Source organism: Pseudophryne corroboree, chromosome 2, assembly GCF_028390025.1.
Source record: "Pseudophryne corroboree isolate aPseCor3 chromosome 2, aPseCor3.hap2, whole genome shotgun sequence".
NCBI lineage: Eukaryota > Metazoa > Chordata > Amphibia > Anura > Myobatrachidae > Pseudophryne > Pseudophryne corroboree.
Window position 1 is genome coordinate 570203496 of NC_086445.1, and position 18359 is coordinate 570221854.

Genomic DNA, 18359 nt, shown 5'->3' on the forward strand with positions numbered 1-18359 from the left:
TCCCGCAAGGGAGCTCCAGCGTCATGCTGAGGATTTGACAGAAGTAGGGGGTAGACTTCTGGTCTTGGGAACCTGGAGCCGCTGTGTGCTTCTTTCCCCTTCCCCTACCTGTAAAGAAGGGGGAACCTCTCGTCTTTTTGTATTTATTGGCCGAAAGGACTGCATTTGCGGGTGATGGGTCTTTTTTGCCGGTGCAGGCCGCAAAAAAGTCGACTTGCCTGCGGTAGCCGCCGAGACTAACGCATCCAGGCCATCGCCAAATAAGGCCTCACCTTTATATGGGAGCGCCTCCATGTTTCTTTTGGAATCTGCATCCACATTCCACTGGCGAATCCACAACGCCCGCCTAGCCGATACTGCCATGGTAGCGGCTTGTGAACTCAAGAGTCCAATATCCTTCATTGCTTTGAGCTTGTAGGCGGCAGCGTCTTTGATATTCCCTAACTTAAGGAGTATCTCATCTTTATCAATCGTGTCAATTTCTGATGACACGCTTTCTGACCATTTTTCAATAGTGCGACTCACCCATGCGCAGGCAATAGTGGGCCTGAGCAGTGTACCATTGGTAACATAAATGGATTTCAATGGTGTTTCCATTTTGTGGTCTGCCGGCTCTTTAAGAGAAGCTGTGCCAGGAGCAGGGAGAATTACCTTCTTTGTCAACCTGGAAAGTGCAGTGTCTAACACAGGGGGCGACTCCCATTTTTTTCTGTCCTCAGCCGGGAAAGGGTAAGCTATGTGAATCCTTTTGGGAATACAATTTTTTTTATCAGGATTCACCCACATCCCTTCAAACAGAGCATTTAGTTCGTGTGAAGGAGGGAACGTGACTTTGGATTTCTTTTCCTTACATAAATAAGCCTTCTCTTGAGGTACAGGAGTGGTTTCTGCAACCTCCAACACATCCCTTATAGCCACAATCATTTATTGTATACTTTTTGCCAATTTATGATCTCTCTCTCTGGATTCCCTATCGTCGACACAAGAATCAGAATCCATGTCGGTATCAGTGTTTACATTTGCAAATGGTCTCTTATGTGACCCAGAGGGGAATAAGGAATTAACAGCATCCTGAAAAATCACATCTTCCACAGATTTTCTCCAGCATGTAGCCTTCAGACTTGTCTAATCTTCGGTTAATCAGATGCATACTGTCACGTATCTCTTTCACCCATGCATGCTCTTGGTGTGCCGGTAGCGCCACCACATTACAACTGTGTCCATAAAATGGCTTCCTCCGGGGAGGAACTCCCTGCCTCACACGTGTACAGCACACTCACAGACACACTGGGACTTATTTTGGGGACAGACCCACAGTTAAATCTGTCAGAGGGACACAGGATAGGAGCAGCCAGTTCACAATCCCAGCGCCAGTATTGCCTGTGAACACAGTATGCCCACAGCCCAACAGCGCTTTTAAACAGTAATATACACTATTAAATGCACCACAATCGCTTTGAGTCCCCCCTTAATAGCACCCTGTACTTGTCAGAAGTGGAGGAGAGGACCAGCCTGCAGCCGGAGAGAAAATGGCGCTGAGCAGTGTGCTGGCTGCCTGAGGAAGAAGCTCCACCCCCGCAATGGCGCGTCCTTACACTCAGTATACTGCATAATATTTATACTGGCGGGGGTAGGGCTGTGCCAGCGGCATCTTATGCCCCCTTTTAGCCAGTTTGAGGTATTTTTCTTGCTGCCCAGGGCGCCCCCCCCCCCCCCCGTGCCCTGCAGTGCCTGTGTGCATGGGCAACAATGGCACGCTGCGCTCCCGCCAGCCGCGCCTCAGTCGTCACTTACTTGATTGAAGATCATTCTTGTCATACTCACCTGTCTTCTGGCTCTGCGAGGGGGGTGACGGCGTGCTGTGGGAGCGAGCATCTAGACACGGCTAGCGTTCAGTACCCTTCAGGAGCTAATGGTGTCCTGTCAGCCACAAGCAGAGCCATGAAACCTTTTAGGAAGTTGGTTCTGCTTCTGCCCCCTCAGTCCCACGAAGTAGGGAGTCTGATGCCAGATCTCCCTGAAAATTAAAAACCTAACATAAATCTTTTCAGAGAAACTCAGTAGAGCTCCTCAGAGTGCATCCAGTCTGCCTGGGCACATTTCTAAAACTGAGGTCTGGAGGAGGGGCATAGAGGGAGGAGCCAGTTCACACCCAATAAAAAGTCTTTAGAGTGCCCATGTCTCCTGCGGATCCCGTCTATACCCCATGGTCTTGATGTCGTCCCCAGCATCCTCTAGGACGCATGAGAAAATTATGTTTTAATAAAGAATTGTAAAACTTGATCAGTACTTCTTTATACAGTATTTATAATATGGGTGTTTAGTAATTAAAGGACCTTCAGTGTTGCTTCCATGTGGATTGGAGTATAGTTCTATGTAAATCTCTTACCTGAAACTGAAACTAGATTTACTGAGAATAGCTGAATCACCAATGTTTTCTTCAAAGATCATTGAGGAATCTGAGTAGAGGCAAACGGATTATCACTTACACAAGATAAAGACATTGCTGAAGAGGAGACAACAGCAATGTCTGCTCGCCTTAAAACATGTGCGTTAGTGCGTTTTTTAATACTCACTGAAACTTGCTGCATAGTGAAAGTCACAAACCAAAATTATTCTGCAATCGTAACAAGATACCTATGTTAAAAGAGAACTTTTGTTCTTAGGAGTTAAATCATATTCTCTAAATGTATTTGTAGAAAATGAACCTTAGGTGTTTAGAGAGTGTGCAATGCAGGATTTGGCATCAGACTGCTACAACTCATTTGTAATGTAACTTCTCCCAATAGCTCATTAATTCTAGCTAACAAAGCCCCCAGGAAAGAACTGAAACATTTATGAGACCTAGAGAAAATCATGAAGAGTGGGACTAGAGCAGGTTCCGGTATGAATGGTCGACCATGTTATGGTCGACAGTCATTAGGTCGACCACTATTGGTCGACATGGACACATGGTCGACACATGAAAGGGTCGACATGAGGTTTTTTTTTTAACTTTTTTTGGTGTCGTTTTTTGCGTAAAGTGACTGGGAACCCCAATTAGTGCACCGCTTCGCTCGCCATGCTTCGGGCATGGTGCCTTCGCTCCACTACCGCTTCGCTCGGCACAGATTACCGTTCCAATCGTAGTCCACGTGGATCGTAAAGTATGGAAAAGTTCCCCAAAAGAAAAAAAAGTTAAAAAACTCATGTCGACCTTTTCATGTGTCGACCATGTCAATGTCGACCAATAGTGGTCGACCTAAAGACTGTCGACCATAACATGGTCGACCATGTGAACGGATACCACTAGAGCAGAGGTTCTCAAACTCGGTCCTCGTGGGCCCACACAGTGCATGTTTTGCAGGTAACCCAGCAGGTGCACAGGTGTATTAATTACTCACTTACACATTTTAAAAGGTCCACAGGTGGAGCTAATTATTTCACTTGCGATTCTGTGAGGAGACCTGCAAAACATGCACTGTGTGGGCCCACGAGGACCAAGTTTGAGAACCTCTGCACTAGAGCAAGGGTGGCCAACCAGTCAGACAATAAATCTAGTACATCAAAGAGCAGTCATCAAGCCAAAGGTACACGTGCAAAAAAGGGGTGCTAGACCACACCCCTGGTATAAAATACATTTAAAAAGCCACTACCACATGAAATTGAAAATACAACAGATTCACATAATACACTTCAACTCCCCTATATGTCAATCCAGCCAGCACCCTGCTGCGTCACTCCTGCTAGCACCCTTCTGTGTTACTCTAGCCAGCTCTCCCATGGGTCACTACTCCCAGCACCCTACTGGGTCACTCCAGCAAGTTACTCCATGTGTCACTCCTGCTACCACCCCTATGTCACTTTAGCCAGCACCCCATGAGTCACCCCTGCCAGCAACTTCCTGTGTCACTCCAGCCAGCTCCCCCTTGTGTCACTCCAGCCCACCCTCGTGTCACCACAGCCCCTACAACTCGTGCCATTGCAGCATCCCGTTTTGTGTCCTCTGTTTGCCAGTGGATGTCTCACCTCTAGTATCTGGCTCCCTCAATTCTCAGTGCCCATAGTGCTGCTGTGTGTCTGGCTGGAGTGCAGCAGTTTCCGGATCTATTGTGGTCATGTGATTGAGTGTTGGGGAGCCACATTTGAATAAAGAAAGAGCCTCATGCGGCTCAAGAGCCACTGGTTGGCTACCATTGGACTAGAGTGACCACAGAATGGATTTAGAAAAAAGCATTTAACGAGTACAAAAATATTATCTCTTACATTCTCTTCGGGGGACACCAATACTGGGCGTATGCCAAGGCTGTTGCAAGGGGAGGGTGCACTCAGCACAGACCATCATACACTAACATTTTATAAGTGTAGAGGGAATACACCTTGGGATTTAAACTACAACATCCAAAAAATGCATGCTAACCTGTTAGATCTGGTCACAGGTCCCTAAAAATGACATGAAGCCCACAAGCTATACCTGACAGCATAATTTGAAGCCCTCCTAAGGGACAAAAAAACATTGACAAAAAAAGTCCAACCAATGGCTCAAATAATGAAGAGGAAATTGTAGAGCATTCACTTAGCCATCTGTAATATAAAATGATGTTGTCCAATTGGCAATCTAGGCAGCCTGCATCTTTAATGCACCTATCCTGGTAAGTCACTCAGAAAAAAACAAGTTGTAGCAGTCCGAGTGCCAAATCCTGCATTGTGCAGGATAGTAATTTGCCCCAAAGAGGATGTAAGCGAAAACATGGTATGCACAGTCATGCTCTTCCATGAAAATTACGCACACAAAAGCTCATCGCAAAAGATCCGGCGTGTTACATGGGCGTGTATATTTGCAGTTTGTAAATGACCTTTTTGTGAAGGCTACAGAATCCAAAATGAGAGCGCCTAGTAGCAAATTTGAAATCATTTCCTTGTCATAGTTAACTACTTTATCAAGCAATGGAAGTAAGAATAGGATTTTGGTACTTACCAGGTAAATCCTTTTCTTTGAATCCATAGGGGGCACTGGAGTACTCTTGGGGATATGGACGGGCGCAGCCGAACAAAGGCACTGAATATTTAAATTTAGGACTCTCCCCCCTCCATATCCCCGAGTACCTCAGTGTACGACCTCAGTGTTTTTTACTGAGCGAACAGGAACTATATAGAGAGGTTGACAATGGAGAATACCTATAACATAACGGACAACAACAAAGTTGACCCATAACTTTACTGTCAACTAAACAGTTGACACCATAACCGATAGAACTTTATAATTTGAACCAATCGGTGAAAATGTGTTACCATAAGCTCCTCTGAGCTTAATACCAACCAGGTAAACCGTGTTACCCTAAGCTCCTTTGAGCTTAAAACAACCCAGGTAAAACTGCTCTGGGTGGGCGTCCAGTGCCCCCTATGGATTCAAAGAAAAGGATTTACCTGGTAAGTACCAAAATCCTATTTTCTTTTTCATCCACTAGGGGTCACTGGAGTACTCTTGGGACGTACCAAAGCTTCCCTCGTGGGCGGGAGAGCTGTTTGATACTTGTAACAGTAGGCAGCCAAAGCTAGATGCTGATGCCGCAACCATTCATAACGTGTAAACGTGCACAAACGTGGTGCACTGAAGGCTATGTAGCCGCGTCGTAGCCGCTCCACGACCCGCTGGGTCTGACATTCCCACAGAACCTGTGGGATGAGCTATTACTGACGTAGGCGATTGTAACTTAGCCTTAAAGTAATCCTGACTTGTAGTCATTATTATCCAACTGGATAATGGCTGCTGAGAAACTGGCTAACCCCAGTTGGCAGCATCATAGAAAACAAACAACGTATCCGTATCACGTACTGTAGACGTTCGGGACATATATAAACGCGTAATGCGTGTACCACATTCAGAATTCTAGAATGTGCTGTCCACACAGGAACCACTATTGGTATATTGATGTGAAGAATACGAAAGCGGAATTCGTCCGAAGATCTGCTTTGTCATGAGAAAACTCAAATACGGTGGCTTGGAATACAAGGCACCCAAATATGAAAACAAAACCCTTGCCGAAGCCAAGGCTAGAAGAAAAATGTTTTCCAAAGTGCGAAACGTAATCCCCATTTGTTGTAAGGGTTCAAAATCTGAAAACTGTAAGAAATCTGAACCCAACCTCAAGTCACCTGGCGCTGTAGGTGGGATAAATGTAGGCTGCACTTTGATGACACCATGTAGAAAGGTGTGTACAGACGCAATTGAATCAAACGTCTTTGAAAATAAGTTTACCACACAGATACCTGCACCTTCAGTGCAGATAAACGCAGTTTTCCATTCCACCCTGTTTAACAGAATACGGGTAACTTGAAGGATGATGTCGGAAACTTCCGAGCTTTACCACCTATGTAAGCACACGAAATTTTGTAATAATGAGCTGCCTTAAGCGGCTTACTAGCTCGTAGCTCGTAACATGGTTGGTATAACCGATACTGTAATGCCCTATTTCTTAAGAGGGCGGTTTGAACCCTCACCCCGTCAACCGCAGCTGCGGTACATAGGTAATAGGTACATAGGTAACTATGAGTAAAAGAACGTTCCCTGTTGTAACAGGTTGGACGTATTATGAGCGGCCAAGATCGTGTGCAAGTATTCCTTGGAGATTCGAGAAGCAAGCTCTCCGAAACCCATGAGATATCACTAGTATGACTGTGACGAACTGTCTTATGATCCCTTTTGGCAACGGAGAGAGCAGCGGAAAATGGTGGAACCAGATACACGATGCTGAATGACCACACGAATGTGAGAGACTCCACCGCCACTGCCCTTGTGATTTGTTGTTTTGTACACATAGTGAGCTTTTGTAATTGTGGCGAGATGCCATCATGTATACCTGAGGGTAACCCCCTTCTGTGGACTCACATATGAAACACCTCTGGATTTAATGTCCAGTTTCCAGGATCTAAATCCTGACGGGTGAGATCTGTCTAACAGATGTCCACTCACGGAATGAACCCTCACATAATGGTGTTCTGAGCAATTGAGGATTCGAGCTACCTGCCGCATTGCCATGCGGCTTCTGTTGTGTATGCAACTGCCGTTGCGTTGTCTGACTGCCCCTGGTCAGACTGAAAGCGAAGCATGTAGTGCATTGTAAAATGCACGGAGTTTCAGGACATTTATCGACAGCAATCTGTCGTGATCCGTTTTAGAACCTCTGTCGCTGATCTTTTTTTTTTTTTTTTAACTACAACTCCTGAACCTCTGCGACTCTCGTCCAGAGTATATACACCCTCGCCCCTCTGTGGGAAACGCGAGTGAAGGGCAGCGAACTAAATCGCTTTGAAACACATCATTATTCTTAACAGGTGAATACACCAATGTACCGCTAGTGTGCGTGATTTGCACTAATTACTAGATGTACATTTGTTATTGCTGGTGTAGTAGGTAAATGTCTTTGATTTACCGTATTTATAATCTTACCTAGGAATTGTCGTTTAGACGGAATTAGATGCGATTGAACTTGATCTTCCACCGCAGTATACATTAGTAGCGCAAGTTAGAGGAACTTTGTTGAGACAGAGTTCTTATGAGCAGATCGTCTAAGATAGAGAAACTCTGTTGAGACAGAGTTCTTATGTGAGATGAGCTATCATCACCAACATCACTTTGGTAAATACCCGAGGCGATAAGAAACGGTAGACCTGAAATGGTTAATGGTTGTGGCGATTTGCAAACGCTAGAACCTGTGATGAACAAACCGGAATGGGTAATACGCAATGTGAAGATCAAATGCAATTATGCAATTTTGTGGCTCCAATAAGCAAATACTAACCGCAGAAAATCCATTTTCCAACTGCAGTAAGTGACTTGCGACGGAGCTGTCTGGTTTTGCTCAAACAGAGGGGAATAAGTAACCCTGACTCTGTTGGTGTACTACTGCCTGGATTATAAAGACAGCTGAAAACCAGCAGAGACTAAATGGCAACCTGCCAAACCGTTCGACAGAGGCAGTCTTGTCCTTTAATCTGTAAATAGCTGAGACATCCATGAGTTGAAGTCTGGAAACCCCGCAAATATAACATGTAAGGACGCGCTTCCACAATTGGAAAAGAGGTCATCAAACCACTGGCTTGCTGACTGTAGCGTCCTGTCGTTACAAGGCGTGACTGTTTTGTACAACTGCCTTGAAAAAACTGAAGTCTAAAGGGATTAAACGCCGGCACAAGTTTTGATACTGGATGCGGTAATGGCTGAATATCAAATTTAGGACCAAACAAGCTCTGGCCTTGTCGTGCTGAACTAGCGACGATGAAAAGTGAGAATCGAAGTAACCAGCGTTAGTAGAAGCTTTACAGATATACTCTGCAGCTTCTTTTAACAGTGATCTCATTGTTTCCATACATAGAGTCTAGTGACCCAAATGTATCTTGGGTCTTTATAATGTTTGACACAGACGCCTTTACCAATGGCGGATCGCATCATTTTGAAAACGATTAAATAGTGGTCAAAGTCTACTAAGTCTCTGTAAAAATGGAGACATTGACTCACTGGGATTTAGCAATGTATGTTGTCAAAAACCCCGCACTGAGTGCTGGTGTAATGTACCCTTCTCACTCGTAGTTATCGGTGTGAGATCTGACATAGAATCGTGCATTAAATTATAAGACCAGTTAAATAAACACCCTGGTACCCAAAGGGAAATTGGCCCTTTGAAAAGACTGTCTTTTGTTAGAGCAGGCGGTGTTACCGCTCTTTTAATTTGAATTGCCCATGCTTATAGGATTTTTAAAATTATTTTTTAGTCTGCGCTAGAGCCTTACTCGCTATGCAGACAGCCACCACCATAGGCAACGTCATTGATAATATAGGCTCAATAGCCTATTATACTGGGAAAATCACAGACAGTAATATAGATTCACTAGCCTATTACTGCCAGGACAGTTAACAATACCTTATAAATACCTGTGATATATATATATATATATATATATATATATATATATATCACTGCTGTTCATATATTTAATCCGCCAGCTTCCACCGTGCCTCTTATGTCTGCGGGAAGCCTGCACTGGCCTGTCACCGTCTCTGTACTGAGACTGTGGGAGCGTCTGCGGCCGTATGGCGCTGGGCGGCCAGACATAGCTGGGCGGCCGTGCGGGAAGCCTGCACTGGCACTTGTGGTGCTGGGCGGCCGGACGGAGCGGCGGTCATACTGAGTCTGAGTATGGCTTCCCTCCTTGCTGTGCGGCCGGACGGAGCTGGGCGGCCGAACGGAGCGTCTCTGTTAGACGTAGCGCTGGGCTTGGCGGTTATGAGCTCCCTTGTAGCGGCTGGGCGCGTATGAGCTCCCCCTGCTGTGCGGCCGGACGGAGCTGTGTCAGTATGAGCGCGAGGCAGCATATTAACCCCAACATAGCGGGGCGGCAGCCTGCGCTGACCGCCCCGTTCCCCAGCCTACCTTGCTTGCTCCTGATCACGGCTGCGACGGGGCTTCTTCCTGTAAGCTCCGTCCAGCTTCTTGATCCCTTCATCCTGGCTGTGACGGGCTTCTTTCTGTAAGTTCGTCCAGCCTCTGGAGTAGATCATGGCTGCGACAGGGCTTCTTCCTGTAAGCTCCGTCCAGCTTAGGCAGCAGATCATGGCTGTGACGGGGCTTCTATCTGCAAGCTCCGTCCAGCTTCTTCCTGGCTGTGACGGGGCTTCTTTCTGTAAGCTCCGTCCAGCTTAGGCAGCAGATCATGGCTGTGACGGGCTTCTATCTGCAAGCTCCGTGCTACAGCAGGTAGTGAACTGCGTGTGGCTGTGAGGGTGCTCTTTGTGAGGACCGACACGCCATTGCGCTGCCTTGCAGCGGCACTATCCCGGACCCATGTTTTTCTAGAAACTGGGAAGGGAAGTGTAAAAAGTAAAAATAAAAAGTAAAAATGAAAAATTTAATAAAATCTTCCTCAAATGTGGGAACTTCCCACAAGCCGATGTTAGTGCTGTGAGCACCGAAAAAACACTGAGGTCGTACACTGAGGTACTCGGGGATATGGAGGGGGGGGGGGGGGGGGGGGGGGGGGAGTCCTAAATTTAAATATTCAGTGCCTTTGTTCGGCTGCGCCCGTCCATATCCCCAAGAGTACTCCAGTGACCCCTAGTGGATGAAAAAGAAATAATATTTGAGGCAGTATGTACAGTTGTTCATGTTAATGAAAATTATGTCTGGTTCAAAAGAGCTTGAAATCACCACAAAACAGACCATGGTTTGTACCCATTTAACGTTTATTTCAACATTTTCCCCACCTAAGGAAAAAGCTTGAAAATATTTATCTAAAAAGAATACCATAACTTTAGTAACTGGCATTACTAAGAAGGCTTAAAACAGGTACAGAAAAATATAAGGAAAAGTCTGAAAGAAAAATAATAAAAACCTTTACAGAGATCGAAAACTGATAAACAATCAACGCATTACTTTAGTGATGGCATATTGAAATTACACAGAAAGTCAGCTTAAGTTCTTTTTTTGCTGGTGGAATCAAAATACATGGTGAAGTGGATGGCAGCAGTATGTCAATATCCAAGACTACAGTGTCCCCGCTATTATAATATATATAAAAAAAAAAAAAATTATAATGGACATCAATAAATGCACAAGTTAAAATATAAAATCAAAGATTTTTTTGTTTTGTTTTTTTAATACAGAGGATTGTTTTACTTGCAAAAATGTCTGCAGTTCAGGATCTTAGGGTATAAGGAAAGTGTCTTCCCCACAGTGCATGAAGCTTAAATAAGGCTAATCCATTGGCAAGCTGCCTTTCTCATCCTTATTTTCCGCTCCACTCTCGTCTTCCTCTATTTCTCCCTCCTCCCCGCTGAACTTGTCGTGGGCCCACTTAGGGCTGGTGCCTGGCTTTCGAAACAAGAACCTGCCCCTTCCACGTGCAAAACTGGCGCGGCCTCTCCCGCGATTCACCCATTTCTCCTCGTTTTCCCCTTCCCGGTCGTCGTGCTGCAGAGAGATGAGAATGGATCAGGACGGGAACGGGATACTGACAGTCACTGTAATCAATGGACGCCTCCAAAAAATGCACTGGCCTTTTGTTTACCACCGCACCTGAAAATGAACACGCTGCTATAAAACGCAAACACTTATCATGACCCCCGACCCCACCCCAAACAAACCACATTCTCTAGCACTATCCTGTCACTTGCCACTCCTCACACCACATATGTAATGCTTTACATTCTGCAAAACTAAGTAGAGACAGAAATTCTGCACAAATTATGTAACTATATAAAGTGGATACCAAGGATCAGATTACAATTGGTTATAGATAGGAAAACTACATAATTCTATGCAAATTTTATTAGTGCTGTTAACGTTCTCCTCAGGGCACTCCTAAGTTCAGAAACCCATGTACAAGTTGCTGCAGAGACACAAAAAGGGACAATGCTCCCTGCAGTAAGTCACAAGCAAATATGGATATGTGCAGACAGTAAACTACTGTAGGTAGAGAAGCAGCAAGACGGTAAGGAAGATATACATACCAGGTAATACTTTTTGCTTTTCGGGGTGTACTCTGGGTCCCATTCCTCATCTCTGTTACGTTTCTGTAACTCATTGTTGTTGTTGTTGTTATTGGCGGGAAATGCACCTCTGCTCCATGGTCTTGTACCTCTTGCACGGAACTGCTGCCAAGATATATAATAAATACTATTTTCAAATGGAAAGAGAACTACATTATATATAGCATTTTTGTATTAAAAAAACGCTTAACAGGATTGTACATTAACAAAGTACAGCAGAATACAGGTTTAATTTTAATTTATGGTGCTTTAGAAAACAAAATGTTAACAAAACTATTCTTCTGCAGTTACTAGAGGCTTCCAAACAATCAAGGCCTTTCATATGTGCAGGCAGCCTGGCTGTTGTACTGAAGGGTAAAACACCAAGACATGCATAGGAGTAGAGAAATATTTTGTTTTAGACTAGGTCAGGCCGATATTGGCACACAAAATGTTGCATATTGTCTGATGTGCATGCTCAATTGTGCGCTCCCACGGGTCGCATGCAACAACTTCCGGGTCAGCTGTGCTGAATGGCTAACCAGACAATACCGCATGGGGTGCCATGCATATTAAAGACAGAACAATGATGTTGTTCATTAAATCTTCCTGGTGTGTACTGGCAATCTGGCACGGTCCAAAGCGAAGGGAAATCGTCAAGACATCGGCCTGATTTCCAGTTGTTCTGATGTCTAACCGGCTTTAGTTCCATTATAAGAGACTACCTATTATCAACATGAGAGTAATCTTAGGCTAGTCTATCACACTAAATTCATCAGTGAGCAGACACTGTGAATTTAGATTATCTTTTGTGTAGAACAGTTTGCCAAACTCCACCATTACAGTCCAGATTTTAAGGATTATCCATGCTTGAGTCCCGACAGTTAAATCAGATTGACAGGGTTACTAATTTAGGGGCAGATTTATTAAGCTCGGTGAAGTGATAAAATGAAGGTGATAAAGTACCAGCCAGTCGGCTCCTGTCATTTTTCAAACCCAGTTTGTGACATGGAAGTTAGGATCTGATTGACTGGTCCTTTATCACTTCACCAGGTTTAATAAATCTGCCCCTAAGTTACTTGTGCTCAAGCATGGATATCCTTAAAACCTGGTCAACAACCACAAGGGCAAGATCTTCCTGGCCAGGTTAAAAACGTTGCCCACTTAAACTCGTTGCAATATGGGACTACAGCCAGATTTAAATTTAGCAAGCAAACCTAGTAGCAGGAGTAAGTTCATAGCAGCATTTAATATATAAGGCCTAATTCAGACCTGATCACAGCAGCATAATGTTTCTCTAATGGGCAAAACCATGTGTACTGCAGGGGGGGGGGGGGGGGGGGGGGGCTAGATATAACATGTGCAGAGAGTTAGATTTGGGTGTGGTGTGTTCAAACTGAAATCTAACTTGCAGTGCAAAAATAAAGCAGCCAGTATTTACTCTGCATAGAAACTATCTAACACTCTGCACGTTGTATCTGCCCCACCTGTACTGCATATGGTTTTGCCCATTAGAGAAAGATTTTGCTGCTGCGATCAGGTCTGAATTAGGCCCATAGTTGGGTAGGTCTCTAACATAAGTGGGGCTGTTCAGCAGACACTCCTCTCAATCCAAATTATCAGAAGTTAGTCACACCACTGGACTACTTTGTTGCATGCTGGACAGAATAACCAACACCTTGGTCTACTGTTCAAGAAGTAGAGATTAACTTTTAACGCTTGTGTTGTTTCAGTTATAAATTATAACTCAGGCACACAAGTATGTTTGGTAGGGCATCAGGAAACTGGGCTTTGAGGCACTGATGTAGATGCAGGTCCAAAAAAAAAGTAACCAAAAAGCACGGAGAGTACAGCGCATTTAAGTGTATTTTTTGCATGTAAACGTGCCACAATTACATTACAACCCTTTGCCAAACTACTGCGCCTTCTAGTTTATCAAAGTTTAAATGCCCCCCTATGTTAGTTCACTCTTTTGGACATTTGCATTTCAGTCTTCTCTACGTTCTCTATAAATAGCCTGTGTGTGGGTTAGCATAGATTGGGGAAGGCATGTTGTGATTGGATGCCAGGAAATTATGTAGCCCATACACTTGTGCGATATGGCATACAACCCTTCGATTTCGACAGCATCTGTGAGATTTTGTCGCACCTGAACTGCTGGTGCGATGTCACGGGGCATCGCACAAGTGTACAGGCACCATTAGCTTGCTGTATTGATGCGCGTGTTTATATGGATGCAGAGATTAACCACTTGCCTGGCACATCAGAAACAACAAGCAAGAAACGCCCAGTAGCGGCTGCTGGAAGTGAATTATCTGGCAGCTGCCAATGTCACTGGGTCTCCTAGAAACTGCTCCTTCTCCATTCACTTATGTCACCTCTTCATGGGCTGGCTGTAGTGATCGTAGATCACCCATGGCTGCTGGAAGCTCATCATCCGGCAGCAAGCAATCTTAGCGAGTCTCCTGCAGGTTTTGCTCCTCCCACTTCAAGTCAATGTGCCTCTACCCAATCAGGCACCGATGGCCATAACATTGCCCACGTATTGCTTACTGCAGCCAGCAAGGCCACAAATGTCACTGCTCCATCCCCCAGCCACTCCCCCTTCTCAGGTTCACAACAGCAATTCTAATAGGAACACACTCCTCTCCCTCCCTGCTGAGGTCATATCACAGGACAGCATAGTCGCAAGTCTTTTGAGAAAAGTGTATATGTAATGTATATATATATATATATATATATATATATATATATATAGAAATAGAGAGAGACATTTTGTTACACAGTAACAAGTAAGAGAATGGTGGCAAAAAAAAAAAAAAAAAAAAAGATTTAGTATGTTCTACTGTGCAATCAGTGATCATACAGCCCATAGTGTGATCATAGGTCAGTGAAGAAAAAAAGAAAAGACGAACATGTGTTACGTTTTATAAGCTCTAAATACTTTAATGTATGTTATACTGCTCCAAATCAAATCGATAAATGTGTTGAATTATTTTTTAAAATTTATTTAAACCTTATCCAACAATTTGAGATTTGTTGGAAAAATGTGTCAGTTAAGTGTTGGTGTGCAAGGATCAAGGCACATGTATGACTAAGCAAGGATCAAAATGCATAACATGCATATGTGTATGGGATGGAATGGATCTTAAAGTGTGCATCATATGTATGGGGCACGATGCACAGAACACGGTCACCCACACATTTCCACAATCTAAACGTGACTGCACTCAGGCATGTGTGTAAAATAGTTTGTCTCCACTAATCCACCACTTCAGTTGTCCATTGGGCAGAAGGTATGTTGTGTGCCTGGCTCCTTAACTAACCTGCAGTCCAATTTCCTTCCACCACAAACTTACTCAAGAGGAGATGTGCAGTGATAAGTTTCCTCCTGCATCAGTGAATAAGGAATGCACCACTGGGGACGGCACAGGTGTACGGAGAATTAAGAAGTTTCTCTTCTTCTGCAAAGCAAAAACTCCAGCTGCTCTGAAACTGTAAAAGCGTGGGTGCATGACAGATCAGGATATCTGCCGCTCAGCCCAACAACCACCTTCAGACACTAAACTTTCAGTTGCCCCTGGACAGAACAGCAGATCTGCAATATCTCTCAAGCACGTTATCTGTGCATTCTTTATAAGTCCAGAGGTCTGGGTGCTGTGACATGTAGGACGACATATGATGCCTGGAAAAGGCAGGGTGAATCACAATTTTCCAGTTCGCATGAAAGAAGCTTTTATTTTAAGATCCTCTCTTAATAGAATGGTCATAGATGGGGAATAGATGATTTCTATAATCATCCATCTTTGCCTATTCATGTTGGTCACATGCTTCTACACACAGATCTCCTTTAATACCAATTATAAAAAAAAATATGGGTATTCACACCCAGTCCTGAAAGTGACAAAACAGTAATTTGTTTTTAGTTATGGGAGGAAAAATGTTTATATTGAGTAGCATTTAAATATAGTGCTCTGGATTATTATTATTATTATTTTTTTTTTACTGTGGAGGATGCCCTGGTGTTTTTAGATCCCCGTACAGCCACATACTGGTATTGGCATTATCATACAGGTTAACACATACAATAAGTGGTTTGCAATAAAAGAAACCAGACAAAAGGGTGAATTTATTATGCTGTCAGTAGAGCTTGAGCCAAAAATGTAAAATGGCACCAGTAGTAAAAGCATGGCATATTTTTCAAGTAATACTCAGTGATTAAAGTAGTACTACTTCAGAAACATTTTAGATAAGGCTGTATCACAAGACATGGATTTCCCAATTAAGAGGTTTAATCTCCTCTAAAGAGGAGTGATATTAACAGAAATGGTCTGTTAATATCTGGAAACCTGTAACATATGGTTTAACATCTACAGAGATGAAGACAAGTGGAACTCTTCCTACACACATCTGAAAAGTGTTAAGCAAAATAGACTCGTCCTTAGCAATGAATGAATTGAAATATATAGGGGTTCATTCAGAGTTGATCGCACGTAGCTGCTTTTTGCAGCCCGTGCAATCAACTATACTCCGCCTATGGGGGTGGGTTTTTTCCCATAGTAAGGCTGCGTTCGCTTGTGCAGCCCTGCTATGGGGAAAAAAAAATAAGAATTTACTTACCGATAATTCTATTTCTCATAGTCCGTAGTGGATGCTGGGCCTCCGTCAGGACCATGGGGAATAGCGGGCTCCGCAGGAGACAGGGCACATCTAAATAAAGCTTTTAGGATCACATGGTGCGTACTGGCTCCTCCCCCTATGACCCTCCTCCAAGCCTCAGTTAGGTACTGTGCCCGGACGAGCGTACACAATAAGGAAGGATCTTGAATCCCGGGTAAGACTCATACCAGCCACACCAATCACACCGTACAACTTGTGATCTGAACCCAGTTAACAGTATGATAACAAAAAACGAAGTAGCCTCTGAAAAGATGGCTCACAACAATAGTAATAACCCGATCTTTGTAACAATAACTATGTACAAGTATTGCAGACAATCCGCACTTGGGATGGGCGCCCAGCATCCACTACGGACTATGAGAAATAGAATTATCGGTAAGTAAATTCTTATTTTCTCGAACGTCCTAGTGGATGCTGGGACTCCGTCAGGACCATGGGGATTATACCAAAGCTCCCAAACGGGCGGGAGAGTGCGGATGACTCTGCAGCACCGAATGAGAGAACTCCAGGTCCTCCTTAGCCAGAGTATCAAATTTGTAAAATTTTACAAACGTGTTCTCCCCTGACCACGTAGCTGCTCGGCAAAGTTGTAATGCCGAGACCCCTCGGGCAGCCGCCCAAGATGAGCCCACTTTCCTTGTGGAGTGGGCCTTTACAGATTTAGGCTGTGGCAGGCCTGCCACAGAATGTGCAAGTTGGATTGTGCTACAGATCCAACGTGCAATCGTCTGTTTAGACGCAGGAGCACCCATCTTGTTGGGTGCATACAATATAAACAACGAGTCAGATTTTCTGACTCCAGCTGTCCTTGAAATATATATTTTTAATGCTCTGACAACGTCCAGTAACTTGGAGTCCTCCAAGTCGCTAGTAGCCGCAGGCACCACAATAGGCTGGTTCAAGTGAAAAGCCGAAACCACCTTAGGGAGAAAATGAGGACGTGTCCGCAGTTCTGCCCTGTCCGAATGGAAAATCAGATATGGGCTTTTGTATGATAAAGCCGCCAACTCTGAAACTCTCCTGGCTGAAGCCAGGGCCAATAGCATGGTTACCTTCCATGTAAGGTATTTTAAATCTACCGATTTTAGAGGCTCAAACCAATGAGATTTGAGAAAATTCAAAACTACGTTCAAATCCCACGGTGCCACTGGAGGCACTATTGGGGGTTGTATATGTAGTACACCTTTGACAAAAGTTTGTACTTCAGGCACTGATGCCAATTCCTTCTGGAAGAAGATTGATAAGGCCGAAATTTGAACTTTAATGGACCCCAATTTTAGGCCCATAGACAATCCTGCTTGCAGGAAATGTAAGAATCGACCCAATTGAAATTCTTCCGTTGGAGCCTTCTTGGCCTCACACCACGCAACATATTTTCGCCAAATGCGGTGATAATGTTGTACAGTCACTTCCTTTCTAGCCTTAATCAAGGTAGGAATAACTTCCTCTGGAATGCCCTTTTCTTTTAGAATCCGGCGTTCAACGCCATGCCGTCAAACGCAGACGCGGTAAGTCTTGGAACATACAAGGTCCCTGCTGAAGCAGATCCCTTCTTAGAGGTAGAGGCCATGGATCCTCCGTGAGCATCTCTTGAAGTTCCGGATACCAAGTTCTTCTTGGCCAGTCCGGAGCCACCAGTATTGTTCTTACTCCTCTTTTCCGTATAATTCTCAGTACCTTTGGTATGAGAGGCAGAGGAGGGAACACATACACTGACTGGTACACCCACGGTGTTACCAGAGCGTCCACAGCTATTGCCTGAGGGTCTCTTGACCTGGCGCAATATCTGTCCAATTTTTTGTTGAGGCGAGACGCCATCATGTCCACCTTTGGTCTTTCCCAACGGTTCACAATCATGTGGAAGACTTCTGGATGAAGTCCCCACTCTCCCGGGTGAAGGTCGTGTCTGCTGAGGAAGTCTGCTTCCCAGTTGTCCACTCCCGGGATGAACACTGCTGACAGTGCTATGACATGATTCTCCGCCCAGCGCAGAATCCTTGCAGCTTCTGTCATTGCTCTTCTGCTTCTCGTGCCGCCTTGTCGGTTTACGTGGGCGACTGCCGTGATGTTGTCCGACTGGATCAACACCGGCTGACCCTGAAGCAGCGATTTTGCCAGGCTTAGAGCATTGTAGATCGCTCTTAGCTCCAGTATATTTATGTGAAGGGACGTCTCC

At 44.5% G+C, this 18359-nt stretch overlaps 1 protein-coding gene across 6 annotated transcripts in view; it reads right to left on the reverse strand.

Moving 5' to 3' along the window:
* Positions 1–10198: 10198 nt before the first annotated feature.
* The window catches only part of THRAP3 (thyroid hormone receptor associated protein 3), a 171361-nt gene continuing 163200 nt past the window's right edge, over positions 10199–18359 (reverse strand). For 4 of the 6 annotated variants that reach the window (XM_063954400.1, XM_063954399.1, XM_063954401.1 and 1 more), the window contains 2 exons: positions 11486–11629; positions 10199–10946 (listed from right to left, as the gene is read on the reverse strand). In XM_063954400.1, the coding sequence (XP_063810470.1) occupies positions 10731–10946; positions 11486–11629 (360 nt within the window). In that variant the 3' untranslated portion in view covers positions 10199–10730. Of the gene's footprint in view, positions 11052–11485; positions 11630–18359 lie in introns of all 6 variants that reach the window. The other 2 variants (XM_063954402.1, XM_063954404.1) reach the window with 2 other exon arrangements.